Below are 19,261 nucleotides of genomic sequence, written 5' to 3' on the forward strand. Positions count from 1 at the left end.
AACAGAGAAAACAAAAACAAAAAAGTTAGGCTCAACGGAAAGTTATAAAAGAGCCCAAAGCTACACTCTTTATTTCGCGTAGCCCCACGGGGAATGTAGAAGGCCACGAAGGTATGCATGCTCATCTTCCCTCCTAAGTCAGAAAGATATTAGGGTTCTCACTGAAGCCCCTATTAAACAGACCACGTTCATCTCTGGTCAACAGTTCCCAACATTTCCTTCATATCATCTAGACCAGAGGTCCTACCAACCTACTAATCAAGTTCTGATTAACCCACAAACTGTTTAAAAAAAAAAAAAACACACAACAAAACTTGAATGACTTGGCCAGCATTTAAAAATTAGACCTTCCTTCCTGCAGCCAGGACTTAATGGAGTAAGATGGTGGACAGGATAGGAAGGCAGCCCACAGAGGTTATCGGTGCAGGGTGGCGGGCCCACAGGGGTCAGAGTCCACACAAGGAGGGTATCTGAGTGGGGCAGTGGCCAAGGAGGTCCAGAGATTGGCTACACACAAGGGAATTGAGTAAATTAATATGCTGAAAATAATGGGAGTCAGATTTCTCACTGTTGGAGAAGAGAGATAAAAAACAAGGAACGGGAAAATCTAGAACGAACCCTGTGGTTTTGAAGGAGAATTGGAGATATTAGAATAAATTCCTGCTTTTCAATATATGGGGGAAAATATAAAAATAAATATAGATGTCGATGTGTGTATGTGTATATGTACATATATACAAGTATAGATTTCCTAGGTCTGCCCATTTCAAGGACCTGAAAGCAGAGATATCCCAGAGCAATGAGCTTATCTGGCTCTTGCATCTTGACTTCTAAATGCTATTCTCCATTAAAAGCAATCAATTCCCTTTGGAGAAAATGGTTGATTCCAGAGCTGGGGCAGAGAAAGAACAAGCGGAGCCTGAAACATCTTGTGCTCAAAGAAATGAGAGGACACAAAAGCCAGCTTACAGGGGTTCCCATCGGCCAAATCTGAGACAGTATCATGTCAAAATAAATCCTGATAATAAAGGATTATAACCCATTAAATAAAATAGGAATCCTTGAGTCCCCACTGGTATAAATAAATAAATGAATAAATAGAGAGAAGAGACAGCTCTTCCTTGGAGTGAAATGCCAAATAATAAAAGGAAAAGGAATAATGGAATTAGAAAATCGTCCTTTGGCAACTGTCATAGTAATAATTCAGGCAAGAAACATCAATGGAGAGTTAAATCACTGAAAAACTTGATGAGGAATGAGATTTTACATGGTCTCAAAATCTCCTCTGAAGATACTTACTAATGACAGAGGGGAAAACAAAGTAATTTTACAGCAGACAAATCTGGCCGATGTCACCTTAATCAAGCGGTCAAACACCAATGAACGGTTATTGTGTGCCATCAGACAGAATGCAACCACAACAGCATCGCTTCTGTGGTATTCTGGCCAAAAATACATCACCTGGGTCTACTCATGAAAAAATATCAGATAACTCCAACTGAGGAACATTCTAAAAAATGGCCTGTAATCCTCACAAATGCTGAGGTCATAAAAGTCATGGGAAGACTGAGGGAACTGTTCCAGACCAAAGGGGACTAAAGACACATGACAACTAAATAGACCATATATGATCCTGGATCAGATCCATCTGTTACAGAGAACATTATTAGGGCAAATGGCAAAATCTGAATGAGATCTCTACATGCAAGGTAAAAGGTAACTCTATTTTTACAGCTTTTCTAGAAGTCTGAAATGGTTTCAAAATTCAAAGTCTAAAAACAGAAGTGAGTGTCTCAATAAAAATCTAGATTTTGGGGGCACCTGGGTGGCTCAGTAGGTTAAGCATCCAACTCTTGATTTGGGCTCAGGTCATGATCTCAGGGTCGTGAGATGGAGCCCCGAGTCAGCTTGAGATTCTCTCTCCCTCTGCCCCTCCCCCTACTCACACTCGCTCTCAGTGAATGTCCTTGTGAGTCTTTAGGTTTGTGAGCCCTAATTTAGACCTTCGCATATCAGATTTCAACCCGTTCAGGTCTGAAAGCTTCAACGCAAGCTCTTTATTAGCCACAACCTAAAAGAGGTAATTCTCTACCAGTCACCCCAGGACCACGTTTGCAAATACTGATCCTAGCACATACTGAAATCGAAGTGATGAATTGAGTCTTGAATCTCCCTCCTAATGAAATCAAGATTTAGAAAAAGCTCTAATGACAGAATTTCATAGCCTTGACCTTTAAACCAAAAAAAAAGGGGGGGGGTAGCCTCTACTTCTTTGCCAAATCTGAAACTCTGTACTATTTCTCAGCCCACCGATGAATGGACAAGTACATGCCTTTTTTTAAACCACACTGAAACATATAATCTTTATTCTGACAATGAATTCTTAAGTCAAAAGCTACATTTCCTTTTTGCTTTCTAAAGTTCCTCAATGAGAACGGAGACAACGGTAACAATCTGTCTAAAACTCTTGAGTGTCTGTGGCAACGGGTCCCGTGTTAGGCACATAGAAGGTACCGGATAAGCATGAACTGAAACTGCACCTGAGTTGCTTGTCCTGGCAACGTCACCAGTGTGGAACCAACAGAGGGAGGAAAGCACAGACTTCGTGGAATCCTTTAAACTCTCTTCCTCCATTCAAAACCCATGTTGTTCTTCATAGAGACGGCACCACAGCCAGAGTCATAGATAATCTGGAGGAAGGGCAGCGCAGTCAGCCCCTCCCCTTTGACAGTCGCATCATCTAACAAATCTTCAGTTCAAACGTACAAAGGAGAGAGGAGGCCGGCCCCGAGGAGACCCTGGCTGTGGCACCTGAGTTCTCTTTCAGCAGGTGTAGCCATTCCAAGCCAGAAAGGTTCGGAGGATGAAGAGACGGCACCTCAAGGCGGCCTTGCCAGGAGCCACTGGGTTTCATCCTGGCCTGACCCAGAAAAATCTGATGGAAGAGAACAAGAGGCCCAAGAGCTCTCTGATCTGCTGTCAAGCAGCTGCAGGCCGGAGACTGCCAGAGCACTGCAGTGACGCGGCAGCGCCCCACAGAGCCGTCTGGGAGGGGATTACCAGCCTGATCCCCCGTGTTCCGAGCCAGAAATGACTCAAACTTCACAAACAGCAAAGGCCTGCCAGGGAGGGTGACAATGAGCACTGGAGAGGGTTTTCTTCCCCTCGTTGCTGTCTCTACAGCCCCCCGCCCCCCTCGCCGCTGTGGCAGAGATTCTGGACAGTGCGCAGCCTGTGAGGTAATCTGAATTCCTTGGCAACCAACAAGTACCTGAATTCTTTCAAAACCACAGGAATCCAGCAGAGAAAAGGTAAATATCCCTGCGGAGCCAGTGTTAATTAGCAAGGAAGGCTACTGAAGGAGGAACTGGGGGTGGGGAAGAAGGGAAAGGCATTACAAATGCTTTGGGGTCTTTTCTGAATTTCCACTGAATAATACGGCTAAGGCCGAAGAAAGGCAGATCCAGAGTGGGACCTTCTCACTGTCCCCGCCTCCCACCTCCCAGTGTGGATGGGAGTCTCCAGTGCTGTGGACGGGCACCTTCACTGCCCCCCCCACCGTTGCCAGTGCTACCTATCTTTGGGTGACTGACAACACATTTGGTTTTCAAGTCAATTTTGTTTTAATTTCTTTTAACTTTTTATTTTTCCTGTTGCAGTGAAAAATTTGGCAATTACCTCTGTCTCAAAAAAGGCCTCGTCAAATCATTTAGACCACGTACTGGATCCACCTAAAACTGTAAAATCCAGGACAAAGTCTTTTTGGATCCCACCTCTGACAAGAAAAAGCAGCTACACCATTTTGGTAGAGAATGGTACCCCTCTCTAGAAACTGAGCGTCCCCTGCTGGTACAAAGCAGGAACACACTTGTCAAACTCAAAAGTAGGGTGGGCCTTTGGGGCAAAAATACTGGGCCCAAATACGAGGAACACAATTTTTTAGAAGACATCTCCATATTTTGCCCATGTATAAGAAAAGAACGACAGTTTTCCTTTGTTAATAAGACAACAAGGACAACTGGAAATTATTAATCTAAAAAGAAATTATTTCTGGTCTTTTTCTTAATAAGTTTAAAAAGGTCAAGAATTGACACAAAATATTTAGTTCACAAAGCAGTCTTGTGAAATGAACTTCATCTTTGTCTCCTAAGCATTAATTTGAGGCCCAAAACAGAAGTGACACAGGAGAAGGCCCTTCTTTTCTAAAGAGGAAGCCAATTATATATGCTGCCAGTGCTTTCTCTTTAGGAAAAATTATGGTTTTCCTTGTCGAGCCTCAAAGTAAAATGGCCTAGTGATCTCATCCCAAACTGATTATCTTCAGTGAGGTCTACAGAAAACACACGTGACCCCAAATTACCAGAGGCTGCAGATCTGAAGACGCTATAGACTATTGTTGAATGTAATGACACCGTTGAGCAGAGTCTGAGGATTAAAAAGAAGCAGATGAATGCCAAGATACACAGTGAATTAAGACACGGGAACCTGGGCACATGGAAGTTGCTGTATACAGACGCGGAGCCTCGCGGGCCTCGCGAACAGCCTGTCATACTGCACCGTCCTTGTGGAAAGCTTTGATATTCACCTATACTTTTAGATTAACTGAGCCAAAGCCCTGAACAGTCAGTCCTATTATTTGGTTCCATTTGGTCTGAGTTTTTTTAAAAACTGTCTTCCAAATTATTCTGGGGGGAAAAAAAGCATCCATTAAAAAAAAGTACACACACACCCACACATACACACACACAGTTCCTGCTGGAGGCAAGAGAAGACAGTTACTCAATTCAGTGGATTCTGACTTCCAACACACACCTGGTAGCCAAAGCACTCACGTTATCTACAGCAAATTCTATGATGAATGTTGTTAGTGCTCTCATCTCCTATCTGAACCACTGCGGCCTTAAAGCTACGCTAAATTTTACCAATAGAGAGGGCTGCTGATACCGTGAGTGCAATGTCTTTGGAGTAATACGCAGAACATGCTGGTATGATATCCTTGAGACACAGTGGGTGTAACCTTGAGGTCTTTTCCCTATTTAAGAAGTTCAATTTGTGGTGGGACAGAATCAGGTCCTGAGAAGAGCACAGGAGGCAAGATGGGGTGAGGATGGAGGGAGGGAAGAGGGTGGAGAATCTCATGCTAGACAAGAGGGTAAGCTCAGGTATCTCAGCTTACCAAATGGAAGACCCTCAGCACCTTATACACCTGAGCAGAAGGAAAGGGTATCTTTTACCTTCTTTTTGGTCTACATAGTATGGGGACTCAGCTTTTAAACCTATAATTCAAAGTCTGAGAGCACATGTGTCTACAAACTGCCCGCCTATGAAAAGCTGATTAGGGCTAGAAGGCAGGGTGTGCTCAGATGCCTGGTTCAGCCCTTCATCTAAAAACTGAGGAAGATTTTAGTCTCCCCCTCCTTTCCAAGGAAGAAGCGTCCAGAACCATGGCGCTTTAGTAGCCTCCGGTGTGACTCACGCTCAAGCTCAGAAATCTTTTATGACCACGTTTCTGAATGCTGTCGCTGCCACCTAGAGGTGAAGGGGAGACTCACCTCAACCAGCTACGTGCTGGTTAAAGGTGCTCCACCCTGATTCTAGGTACAGGATGCACCAAAAAATGTGAGTCTAGGACAGAATTAAAATAACAGGCTGAAATACTAGCTTGCAGAGTACAATAATTCATGTCAAAGCACCTAAACTTAAACAGGTAGCCTTCTTTTGACATATTTCCTATCTTCCAAGTGCATTTTCTAAAATACACAAACCCAGACCATGAGTTTTAGCTTGTCATGGCTGACTGCAGGTGCCAAGTACTTCCTAAGCTGCTGCGTCCTTTCTGCTATGCAGAAAAGGAACTTCAGGGCAAGGTAGTTAGTATATATATATATATATATATATATATATATATATATATGTATGTATATGTATATATTTAGTACATATATATTTAGTATATATATATGCGTATATATATATGTATATATATGTATATATATATATATATTAGTTTTGTGCGGGAAAAGAACACAAGCACAGCAAAGTTACATATTTAGTTTAAATAATTTAAAGGGCCTATGAAAACAATGTCACCTGTAAAATTCTGTGGATGTGGGGGAAAAATTCCAAACTATTATAACTTGAGCTTAATTTTGTAAGTCACGTTACCTTAAAACCTAAAAAGTACCTCAAGAGAAACAGAATAATATATATACAACCACTGTAAAGTATATGACTTGCAGGTGGGGGGAAAAAAAAAAGCAGCTAATGTCCCCAAAATATGAGAGGGCATGAAACAGCTCAGGCTATAAGCTCTGGAGTGAGGTCCATGAGTTCAAATTCCCACTCCACTACCATCCAGCTGGGAGAGCTCTGAAAATGACCGAGTTCCCTCGCCCTTGAAGCCTGTTTCCTCATCTACAAAACTGCATCAACTATAGGTTGTTGTGAGCACTGAAATAAATGTCTGGTATATAACAGGTAAATCAATACGGGATTCTTTTTTCCCAGATCGGTTGTGAAGAACAATGACAAATTATCTTAATACCCTAGGGTCACCATAACAATCACCACCGCATGAAAATACAATGTGATCCTGATCCCTGCTGGGAAGGGTGTGTGTTTACACATAGATACATGTTCCTATGTACAGAGATGCAAGTGAGACTGTAAAGTAACATGACTGATGTTCTGTAATCTAATTTTCTGAGTTGAACATAACAGAAAGAAACAGTCTGATCTTAACACACTCATTAATGGATCCAGTCTAATAAACACCCCTTCCCCCCAAAAGTCTCTTACCTAGCCAATCCTTCTTCATAGAGATAGATGACAAGAGGATCATAGGAAGTCACAAGAACATAGAGGCGCACATCAAACTTGAAATCTGGAAAAAAAATTGGGGTTCATTTGTTTTCTGTTACAGAATGAACAAGACAATGTAACAAAGAAATACGAAAGAAAGAACAGTCTTCCTCTCGCCACAAAACACATACTGCCTGCAGACCTTACCCTTTAAGGATAAATAATAATTACCCATTTCCTACATATATATATATATACCATACACATACATTGAGAAAGAGAGCTTACACATACAGACTGCGCAGCTCTCACACAGATGTACTATAAAGCACTTTCTTTTCTATTCTCTCATTTCATCTTCAAAATAATCCCATGAGGTAGGTAAAGCACCAGCCTCATCTCTAGAGCCACAGCTCCCAAGAATTTCACACTAGCTTCATAAAGACTGACTAGAGAAGGCTGTGAAAATATTCTTTAAAATTAGCAAGATCGAGCCCGTCAAGGGCCCAATCTCAACTCACCGTCTATGAGCAGGGGGTTGTTAATGTAACGGGAGACCAGGATGTTCTCCTCCAGGGAAATCTGGTTCGGCTATTGGGTAAAGAGAAAGAATAAAAGGACAGAAATCCTAACTCACAATAAGGGAGCAGAGTTCTTGACCTTTCAGAAACAATAAAGCAGAAAACTACAACTCTTAATAAAAGTTTTCCTCCCTACATTCAACTGGTCAGGTAACACACCACTTACAAGCACTACTGGTATCCAATTACAATGGGGGAAAAATAAATTTACATATCACTTCTCACATAATAAAGAGAGCAATAACAGCTTTAAAGATTTACATCCATGATATTAAATAGTTACATGCCAAGAAAATAAAAGCTACTTAAAAAATAAATAAAAACGTGCTTTCTCCCTAACGTAAAGCATGATGGAAATTTTAAAATACTACCATTATACTTAAGTAAAGGCTTTCATCAAGTTGCTTAGAGAACTTACAGACCTTTCCCCAATGGATCCTGCCATTTTCTCTGAGAAATGGGACAGATATTTCATTGATTCATTCGGATGTACTTCCTATGCTACTATATATAAAGACTGAACTATATCTTTTAAGGAGTTTTCAGTGAAAAATGAGTTGTTTATACAATAAATAATCATGAGTACTGTTTGATACTGTATAAGGTACTGAGGACCCAGTGAAGACAGATACAATCCCTGCCCTCACAGAGCCTAATCCCTACTTCCGAAGAGTTTAATATTTAGGTAAAGGCACAGCAAAATGTAAAAGTTAAAAGAACACAAAGCAGCATATCTGCAAGTGCAAGACGTGAGACTGCACAGTACAAGTGCAGACCAGGTAGGCGGATCAGTGGGGGAAGGCCTATTCTGGAAGAGTAGGTGCAGAAGTGAGTGCTGAAAGCTACGGAGCACATGGTGGAAAGGAAAGGAAGCTGCCGTGGAAAGGTGGCAGGCACAGAGTTCAGCAGAAAGGATAGGAGGCAGATCACTGATCTGGGGCTAAAAGACTAACCTGAGGAATAATGAAACGTCTGGCTAGAATATGAGGAGGGAGGGGATCCCACTGGCAAAGGGATCTGAACCCCTTTGGCAAAAAGGGGAGTTTAGCTTGAACATGGTGGGAAGGAGGGAATGACTGTGGATTCGTAATAGTAAGATTAAAATATATGGAATAGTACCACTCTAAGTGAGACTGGATTAAGACAAAAATCATCTGGAACTTACCACAATCTACACAGGACAAAAGGACTCCAAAAGGGAAGTGGCTGTAATAATAGTTGTAATGATAATGGCTACAGTAGTAGCAACAAAAATAACTATTAACATTTGCAGGAAAAGAAGTGTAATAAATATACTGAACATTTGCTACATGTCCAGTGCTGTTTTAATTCTTCACAAGTATTACTTCCTTTAGTCCTCACCCAACCCTATGAGGTAAGTATATCACATTCAAATATTAGAGATGAGGAAAGAGAGAGGGGGACAAAGTCACACAGTGACAGAGGAACATTGGAATCCAGCCAGTCTGTCTCAGAGGCAGTACTGTTCACATCTTTCCCCAAAGTTCTGACCTAAAATGCTATCCCCCGAATTCAAAAGACTGTCTTTATAATAATGCATTTGCTACCCCAAATACTACAGTTACCATAAAATAAGGATAATTTTGTGGCCTGTAACATCATACACAACCACGATGAGCAACTCCAGAGTCAAGATAGAGATTCCCCGCTCATCTCCCACTGTTGCATCACAGGGACCCAGCAACGGTCAGTGTTGATTCAGACTCATGGACCGGATCGCCCACACCATTTCCGGACTCCCTTACATTTCTTGATCACTTTCTCACAAGTACTATCTCCATTTTGAGTCAGCTTAGTATGTAAGAATTGATGAATCATAGTACAAAGGAGCAAGTCTCAGGCTGTGTTCCAAACCTAAAATTAAACAAATGCAGACCTCTTCCCACGGAGTAACACCTACAGGCTGCAAGATACGTGACTATCCAACTTCCCTCCGAACCAGAGACTACACTGGTGACCGCCATCCTCCATGACATATCTAATATCCCTGCCCCTTCCTCTCTCCTCTCCCTCATCATACACATTTGTTACCTGAGTTATGCATGATCTCGCACAATATTTAACTTCAGTATTTGTTCAGTGGTCTGAACCTCTCATTTCTACCCACACCAGGAATTAAATTGTAAGCTCATCAAAGAAAAGAATGGTTTGGGTATAGTTTCTTTGTATAGTGTTACATACTAAAAAGCAACTAATGAAAGCTTTTTGATATTTTCAAGCCTGTTTACTTTTCATCATTCCCCAACTAACTCATTTCAGATTATTTCAATTCCAAGCTCAAACTTTCCTCCAAAGTATGCTAAAGCAAGATCTAAATTGTTGGGAAAGCCAGAAACACAACCATTTTTCCAACTGGACTTTAAGATTGAAGCTCATGGTATCTGTTAAGTTATTGTAAGGCAGAATGGTACAGTGGTTAAGAGTGTTATGCTCTGGAATCAGCTAGACCTGAATTATAATCTTGACTCTACCACTTACTAAGGAAATAACAGGAACTACCGAGGGTTCTTCTAAAGACTAACTGAGTTTGTATTTGGAAGGTACCATGACAGGCACACTTTAAATGCTCAAGATATAGCAGTTACTACTCTTAGTGCAAACTCAATAGTACCTCTATGGTTCTACTAAGTTCCATAACTCAACAGCCTTCATCACGGCACACCACGTGCCATTCCACTCAGAGCTGCACACTAACTTATAATGAAGATACATTAGCTTAGTATCAGTGTTAGTATTAAGAGAGAATCCCTGTTCCTCAAAAGGTTTTAAGGAGTGGCAGCCCCTGGCACACAGCAAGGACTCATAAATATTTCTTGAACGATGAGAAAAAATAGCACTTAAGATCAACATATAAACAAATAGAAACAAGGGCACTATAAAGAATTATATTCACAAATACATGGAGTAAATAGAGTGACCTAAATATTCTCTTGCTACTTCAAAATCTCAAAGAAAATATTAACATTGTATTTACCATGGATAATGTGGGAGATAGGGATGATGAAATTTGACCTCCATAATCAAATTCGTACCCTAATCAGAAAACACCAGATCCTTCCCTCCCCAACTTGAATATACTAAATTGGGAAAATACGGCACGTAGTCATGGTTACTGAGGGAGCTGGGGCAAACACAACTCTGCTCCTCTATGCTGTATTTCTAGAGGTAAAGAGCACATCTTAAGAAACCATGTTAGCTGATAGGCCAAGATACTTTCGTCTGTAAGAGCTCACACTTCTCTCTTCGGTGTTCCATAAAAGTAATGCTTTTTCGATCCTTTATCCTGTTCTTGTAATGGTAAAAGTTGCTATTTGCAGACATTTTCCAAAAGGTTATGACTATTATTGGGAATTTTTAATAAGAGGCCCTCTCCAGTGGGGAAGACAGGGAAAGATGTTTTCATTTGGCCCTCATACCTAACTCCACCCACCCCCCAAGTCCCTCACCCACTCCCATTAGTTCTGCTCACAGACCCTCCGCCTGAGCACTCCCTCCCCCCCCCACACACACAAATCTAAAAGGAAAGCAGGCAGCAGCCTTGGAAAGAGTTACTTCATCCAGTTGGCTAATGGGTCACATATTCCATGGGAAAGGATCCAGGTATGGAAAAGACAGGATGGTGAGGCCTTGTGTGTAAGGAGAGAGAGAAGAGTATTAACTACATGGTTTGTAGGTCTGAGTAAAAGGTGATAAAATCCCAGTTTTTGGAGTGAAATGGGAATATTTTCCCATTATGTCCGCATGTTGCCAGCTCCCCTGGTGCCTGCTGGCATCTTCCCAGGCTTCTGTCTGGCACCTCCACCAAATACCTCAAAGAATCAGACTCATTCCAAAGCTTCACTGAGGGGGAGGAGGGAGGCAAAGGGTCCTGCCAAGTACTTTGATCCACGCAGGGGGTCTCTAGGGATTCAGCCCAGGGAGAGGTGGGAGGGAGAAGGAAAGCCTGCCAAACGCATTCTCTAAAGACTTGTCACCCTCTTCATGAGACTCCATCCAAGGAAGAGTTAGGGCACCGGGTTCTCAGCCCCACCAAGGAAAGTTTAACTTTTCTATTCTTTATGATGTCGGTTTCAAAATAACAAATCACTAGAGCAAAAGTGCATTCCAAAAGAAAAACGTCCCAGATGAGCTGGAAATAGATCCTATTCTTTTTGACTCATGTCTCAGAAAATAAAAAGCAAACTTGTACCACAGTTGACTTTCAATAGCAATTCCATTTGGCAGCTAAAACCCCAACCCAAACTAGTGCCGTCTATGAGATTCAAACAACACTGGAGCTCCTGGCATGGAGCTGAAGGAAAAGCTGTCAGACGGGAGCCTTCACGCCAAGGTCAGAACAGAAACAAGAGATCCAAGGCATATGGCCAGCGCCTTCTGTCACAAAAGACTCAGGGGCAAAAGCCCTCCAGAGTGACCCAAGGCCAGGTAACAGGACTCGTAGCCGGGCCCTCAGGCCGGAGTAGCTCCTGTATCAGAACGAGATCCTGCAAAGGTCTGGCCATCAGTGGTTACCAAAGAGTTTTCAGTCCAGACTGAATTTAAGGATTTTTCAGTGTGAAAGACCTCTCAGAAAGTCAGTTTCTGCACGTGTAGGAAATAGCTCAGACCACGTAAAAAGAGAATTGGGGAATTTTAAAATAGAGTACTTGACCACACACACACACACACACACACACACACACACACACATCTACCTCCCCTTCTTCCCTTCCAGAGTCCCACTGGAAGGACAGAGAAGATATTTTTAAAAGAATGAAATGATAACATAGTTAGAAAACATTTAAAGGGGGCCAATAAGAGACCAAAAGTTGAAGGAAATCCTGAAAGAAAGCAGATGGGATCAGGTTGAGAAAATAGAGCAGAGGAAGCAAAATATCAGAGGTGAGAAAGATCTTCTCAAGGAGCCTCTGAGAAGTTCCAAGCTGGCAGGAAACAAACATGAGGAGCAGGAGTGGGCCGAGGAACAAGAATCAGATAACTGGTTCTTAATTAATTCAGTGAGCCTTCTCCAACACCCAGAGCTTTGCCCTCAGGATAAAACCTAACAACAATACTCCGAGGAGGATATCTTGTGTGGGCACAGAGATCTGACAGAAGAGTGGAATTTGAGGCCGCTCTATTCCTCCAACAGACACAGAGAGGAAAAGACAGGAAAGGCAGTGCTGCCCGGAAGGGAAATCACCGAAATCTTCCTCTGTATTCACAATATGGCCTGCTCTATTTGGCAGGGGGTGGCAGGAAGAAGCATGCTCCTCATCACTTTCACCTGAGGCGCAGCCTGTCCGTCAACACCATTTGCCCTTGCACAAAACTGAGCTAGCCTTCTGTCCAGGGAGAAACTACTAGGGAATCAGTCCCATACAACAGTACCCAAAACCCAGGCCAGCTGTCAATGTCAATCAGTCTAGTCTTTAGTTCACAAATATACCCAAGGTCACTGAAACTGAGAAAACCCAACACCAGGGGGAAGAAAAAGACAATCCCAAGAAAATTCACAAAACAAAAGAGAACTTTTAAAAAACTTCCAACTGATATCCTCACTAAGGCCAATGGGCAAACTGCATCCATTAATCCATCAAGCAACAACAGGCTTTTTTTCAACAATTAAAATAAAAAAGGGCAAACAGAAAATAAGGGTTTCTACAAACTATGATAGCCAACAGAGAAATACAGTAGATAAAATGAATATTAAAATGAATAAAGCTCAAACTGGTGATCCAGAAAGATCAAGATGGGGAAAAACAGAGAATTTAATATCAGAGAAAAGTTGACAGAAAGACCCAGAATGCCTCAAAAGAGAGGTCTAGAAGCAGAAACAACGGCAAAAAATGGATGATAATTTTCCCTGAACCAAAGAAAAACACTAGTTTCCAGACTGAAAGGGCTGACCAAATGTCCAGGAGTAAGAATGAGAAAAGACCCAGAGTGAAATACTGGTTCAATTTCAGATTTCCCGAGGCGCCTGGCTGGTTCAGTCAGAGAAGCGTGTGACTCTTGGTCTCGGGATCATGAGTTCGAGCCCCACGCTGGGTACAAAGATAACCTAAATTTAAAAAAGCTTAAAAAAACTTTCTCAGAATTCCAATGCTGTGAGGTTACTATTGAGTTTAAATTTCTTACTCAACGTATAAAGCAGAGAAATGGAATCACAGTTATTGAAGATAGTATAATTGTATAAACTTTTAAAATATAAAAATAATAAAAAGTAATCTAACTTAGACCTGGAATGTGGAAGGAGAATACAATACACATCAACCTGGGGCTTAATAAACACAACATAAAGTCAAGAAAAGAAACATAAATCAACTATATTAGGTTACAAACTACTGTTAAAAGTGTAGGAAGTAAGACAGGGGTTGAGATTTTATTTTATTTATTCTGTAGATGTGTTCAACTTACAAACGACTTTAAATGAGGATTTTGCAAAGAATCAAGACACTGATAACTTCTGGAAAAAAAGGAGGGATGAGGAAGAGGAAGGAGGAGGAGGGAGGGAGATGCAGAAACAGCATCGAGGATGCCACACCAAACCGAGGTTAATTTCCTCGATGATCTTGAGGGCAGGAAACCATAATTCTGCTCACAACAGAAACTAAATGTATATGCCACCAATTAATGCCTAGTAGTGAGGAATTAACATGACAATATGCTACAAGTGAAAAAGGAACCTCTTTTCTGCTGACACCAAAGGCTGCTCTTCCCTAACATTTGATCAAGTGACTTTTTAGCCACAGAGTAACTGCTGGCATAGAAGAGGTTACTGCCAGTAAGGGGACAAGTAGGCACGTTCAACTCACATGTCTGAATGCAGATTTCAGAAGGGAACACCTACTCTTAATGGAAAAAAAAAAATCATATTTGTAGATAGGATAAAGGGTGAAGGAAGAACCAATAAGAAGACAGGGTGAGGGGGCGCCTGGCTGGGTCAGTCAGTGCAGCACGTGACTCCTGATCTTGAGATTGCAAGTTCAAGCCCCACGTTGGGCGTAAAGCTTACTTTAAAAAAAAAAAAGAAAGAAGAGGAGGAGGAGGAAGGAGAGAGGGTGCCACCTGCTGCATACTTACATTGTTGATCAGGTAGACGCCCCGCCCCCTAGAAGAGGCCACTGGCTTTACTATCCAAGGTCCCCGGTCCTTTGAATATGAATCTGCTCAAAATATTGGGAGATTAAGAGAGGGACAGAGAGAAACAAAGAGAAAGAAAGGACAAGAGTTTATTATCTTAAATTTCAACAATGGTTATCCACTCAGACACCCAAAGATTTTTCCACATTTCTAAGTGGAGGGCAGCACAGCTAAAACACCTATATTTCTGAACTGGCTTTAAAAATGAACACAGAAACAGAGAGGGGCGAGGAAAGGAAGAAGGAGGAGGCAGCAGTTACACATTTCTTCTACCATTTCCCCCTTTCTTGAATGACAGGATGAAAACAAAATAAGGCAACTCTCTGCCGTCAGTCTATGACTATCGCAGCCTTCAGGGATCTTTGAGATTCTCGCCTCCGTCGACCAAAGGACCTCCAGAGGCTCACAATGCAGACAGTGCCAACAGGGCTCGAACACTAGCTTGCCTGCAATGATACCATTCCTTAAGTGGTTTCTCTTAGCTTGTAAGGAAAAACCGCCTTCAGTCAAACTATGTGCAAGCGGTGCAGGAGGGCAATAATTGACAAGGGATTAAAAGGTGCCCTTTACTTTTTGTTGTACAATATAGTGATCCAACATTTACGTACGTTATGAAAGAGCACAATGAGCGTAGTTCTCATCCGCCTCCACAAGGAGTTATTACAATATTGACTGTATTCCCTACGCTGTACTTTTCATCTCCGTGACTCATTTATTTTATAACCGGAAGCTCGTACCTCTTAATCCCCTTCACCTATATCATCCTCCCCCACCACGGCCTCCCCTCTGACAACCACCAGCGTGTTCTCTGTATTGAGGATCTTGTCATTTTTGTTTATCTATTTGTCTTATTTTTTAAGATTCCACGTATAAGTGAAATCCTATGGTATTTGTCTTTGTCTGACTTATTTCACTTAGTACAGTACCCTCTAGGCCCATCCACGTTGTCATGAATGGCAAGATTTCATTCTTTTTATGCCTGAGTCATATTCCATTTTGTATATATACCACATCTTATCCATCGTCTATCCATGGACACGTAGGTTGCTTCCAGAATTTGCCTATTGTAAATAATGCAGCAATAAGCACAGGACTGCAAATATCTTTTCAAATTAGTGTTTTCATTTTCTTCTGGTAAATACCGAGAAGTGGAACGGCTGGGTCATACAATATTTCTATTTTAATTTTTTCAGGAACCTCCACACTGTTTTCCATAGTGGCTGCACCAATTTACTTTCCCCCCAACAGTACACAAGGGCTCCCTTTTCTCCACAGCCTCGCCAATACTTGTCATTTCCTGTCTTTTTGATACTAGACATTCTGCCAGGTGTGAGGTGACATCTCATCGCGGTTTTGATCTGCATTTCCCTGATGATGAGTGATGCTGAGCATCTTTCCACGTGTCTGTTCTTGATTTAACCCTCTCCTCTCTCCTCTGGGACCCCATTCCCCTGCTCATATCTTCAAACTCACTCTCCTCTCTGCGGTGCTGCTTCTCTTTTTCTCTCCTTATAAGCACATCTACCTCCATCCCTACAACTTCCAGAATCTACTACCTTTGGCCAGAACTCAACTCTGCCTTTACGACTGCCTGCAAATCACCACATGGAAGCCTGTAGGCCTCCCAGATCCATACCCAGTCCCAAATTTCACACTCCTCATCCCTTTTAACAGCTCTTCCTTTACGGTCCTAGTTACACTCCCTGGTTAAAGATGTGCTCATACTCCTAGCTTCTCAGATTCACGCCTCTGGAGCCATCTTTGACCCTTGCCTCACTACTCACAGCCAGTTGGTACACTTTGTTTTTCTACCACTCTTTGCACTCCCTCTTTTCTATTCCAGCTACCTAGTTCAGTCCAACTACACTTCTTCTTATCTAGATTACCATAATAACCTTCCAAGTGATCACTGTGTTCTTCCCCTTGCTCCCTCCAATTCATTTCACACAGTTATTTTTCTAAAGGCTAACCTGTTTGTGTCCCTTCCCTTCTCAAAAATCTCCTATTGCCCACACTCAAGTGAGCAATGGAGGAACAGAAACGCAAGAGTCATGGGTAAAATGGAATTTCTGCGTTAGAATATGCTAGGTGGACACCAAAGGAAGAGAAGAACTTAAAACAGACTTTATGAAGAAGAGGAACATCTCTTTGAAAGAGGAAGTGGTACAAATAGGTGGGTTTCTCCCCTAATATGTAACCTTAGCAACACGACTAACCTAACAATGTTGGATCTCCCCCAAATGAATTTTAGCTTAGAGGTCATGGACTCCAGACAACTGGCAAAGAATGACTGGCATCCCGGCAAGACTGAAACCAAGAAGACTCCTTTTTACTATCACGTCTTCCCTATCGCCCCTTTTCCACAAACACGGTGAGCCCCTGCTGTGGTCTTTGGTTATGACATCAGTGGGTGATTTGTTTGGGGGACTGAGGAACACTATCTGCCTGTAGTAACTGCCCTGGGGCTAAACGTGGTGGCTTTGAGTTCTGCTGTTAATATTAATTCCGTGTGTTCTGCTGACCTTTGAATTCATTTTTGTTAAAATGTAGAACACATACAAAGTTTGAATAATACACTAAAGAAGCAATCCTACTGAAAGACAGACCATGTTCGAACTGATGGAGGAATCATCTGAACAAGCATCCCCACCCCCAGCCGGCCTCCAAAGGGAGAACACAAGAATAAGAAATAGCAGAGAGAGGACAAAGGGAATTTTCCTCTCAGATTCCTGTGGACTTCAACAGGGAATTATTGTAGAGTTTAACAGGAGGAGTTCATATCTGGGATATGCTGCTAACACATTAGTTGAAGTATTTTTATGCTATCATGTTGGCTTATTGCATAATTTTTTACTTTTATTACATAACAATACATCTCAACATAACTCAAAATAGGGAGTAATACTGAACATTTATTAAACACCTATCAGGTACCATTCCAAGTGCTTTCCATGTATTAACCTATTTAAACATCCCAATAACACTATAAGGTCAGTACTAGTAATAATCTCATTTTACAGAGGAGGAAGCCAAGGCACAGAGTAGTTTAAGTAACTTGGCTAAAGCCATATAACAAAAATTCTTAACTGTAAGCTTTCAGCTTTGAGTGCACTGTAGCTTTGAACTTAATTCATTTAATTAATAGTCTCTTCTGACCCATTGCAGAGCCTTCTGTGAGCAAACACAGAACTGCCAATGGTCCCAGCTGGGACAATGAGTGCTATCAGAGAAATGGCCTCACCAAGGTGAAGCAGCAGATCCTGATGAGGAAAGTCCCAGAGGATGAACACCCCACTGGGCAACCAGACCAGACTGTTAAGTCTAACAGGCTAAGAAAATCACAAGTCGGGGGGCGCCTGGGTGGCTTAGTCGTTAAGCACCTGCCTTTGGCCCGGGTCATGATCCCAGGGTCCTGGGATCGAGCCCCACATCAGGTTCCCTGCTCAGGGGGAAGCCTGCTTCTCCCTCTCCCACTCCCTCTGCTGGTGTTCCCTCTCTCACTGTGTCTCTCTCTGTCCAAAAAATAAATAAAATCTTTAAAAATTAAAAAAAAAGAAAAAAAGAAAATCACAAGTCGGGAAGTCTAGAAAGAACTTTCTCTTCCTCTCTCCATGCTTCCTAAGACAAGAATAAGTCTGTCTTGGACTTATGAGAAGAAAGGTATCTGTGTATCTGTCCTCCCAGACCCTCCTCACAGAGGAGGCCTCTCTCACTGGTGATACTGGGAAATGGACGCTATGCACACACGGTCCTGGGTCTTAAAGCAAGAAGGCCTCTGAAGCCAAACCGCAGAGTCTAAACCACCATTTACAGGCTACGTAACTTACAGAAAGCTCCTGACCTCTCAGTACCATCGTCTCTTCATCTGTAAAACTGGGAATAACAATGGTACCTACCTCAGAGTAGAAATGCCACTTAGAAGAGGGCCTCATAGAAAGGAAATGTTCATTCCATGTTAGCTTTTATTATCATTACTTTTCAGACTCTCACAAAAGACCTGCCTCCCACCTTCTCTGTACTCACACCTCTCCTGTGCACCACGCTTACTGACTCAGGCTCTGCCCCCAGGGAGGAAAGTCTGAAATAGCCCATTTCGTCTACTTGGACCTGGGGAAGTAGTTTACTTCTAGGCAAAAGAAATAAGAAGCTTCCATTGAGACTGGGAAGCAAGCCGCATGTTCCTATCTAGCTTTACCAGCAAGAAAGCTGACATTTAGATCCCTCTTTGGTTAACACCTGTTAGTGAACTCCAATGAGAGTGTGACTAACCCGTACCTCTAAAACCCTCACACTAAAAAACGCATGATACTTGTACCTCGTAAGTCACACAAGTCAAGAAATCAAGGTGACAGGGATATTCCTTAAATGGTAAGAAAAAAAAACAGATGCCAAAAAGGAAGCAAATATAGTTCAAATGCAGAGTATATATACCTCCTTACATAGGCACTAACTCTTGCCGGTGAAGAAACTTTCTGTACCACACAGGGGCACGGGTGTATGACACCAACGTATCCTTCTAGAAATGACAGCGACAAGCTTACTAAAAATAAACATACAGGGACACGGTCAGAATAAAAACAGTTTTAAAGTTATCCCTCCAGCTGTTTTACTGAAGAAACACACTGTTTTAAGGATTCGAAAAGCCCTAAATCAGTGACTGGCTTGAGGTAGCCCCTGGGGTAAGTCTGCCCCAAGCTCAGCTGCGGAGAATCAGGGCGTTGGCAGCCAAGCAC

At 42.2% G+C, this 19,261-nt stretch overlaps 1 protein-coding gene across 45 annotated transcripts in view; it reads right to left on the reverse strand.

Moving 5' to 3' along the window:
* The window catches only part of TTLL5 (tubulin tyrosine ligase like 5), a 277,235-nt gene that overhangs the window by 228,903 nt on the left and 29,071 nt on the right, over positions 1-19,261 (reverse strand). For 43 of the 45 annotated variants that reach the window (XR_008961400.1, XR_008961415.1, XR_008961407.1 and 40 more), the window contains 3 exons: positions 14,469-14,551; positions 7,323-7,392; positions 6,799-6,883 (listed from right to left, as the gene is read on the reverse strand). Coding sequence is in view for 27 of the 45 variants with exons in the window: in XM_048220021.2 (XP_048075978.1) it covers positions 6,799-6,883; positions 7,323-7,392; positions 14,469-14,551 (238 nt within the window). In the remaining 18 variants the exon portion in view is untranslated. Of the gene's footprint in view, positions 1-2,540; positions 2,671-6,798; positions 6,884-7,322; positions 7,393-14,468; positions 14,552-18,959; positions 19,069-19,261 lie in introns of those variants that run through there. The other 2 variants (XR_008961417.1, XR_008961418.1) reach the window with 2 other exon arrangements.

This window comes from Ursus arctos, unplaced genomic scaffold (genome assembly GCF_023065955.2).
Source record: "Ursus arctos isolate Adak ecotype North America unplaced genomic scaffold, UrsArc2.0 scaffold_25, whole genome shotgun sequence".
Classification (NCBI taxonomy): Eukaryota; Metazoa; Chordata; class Mammalia; order Carnivora; family Ursidae; genus Ursus; species Ursus arctos.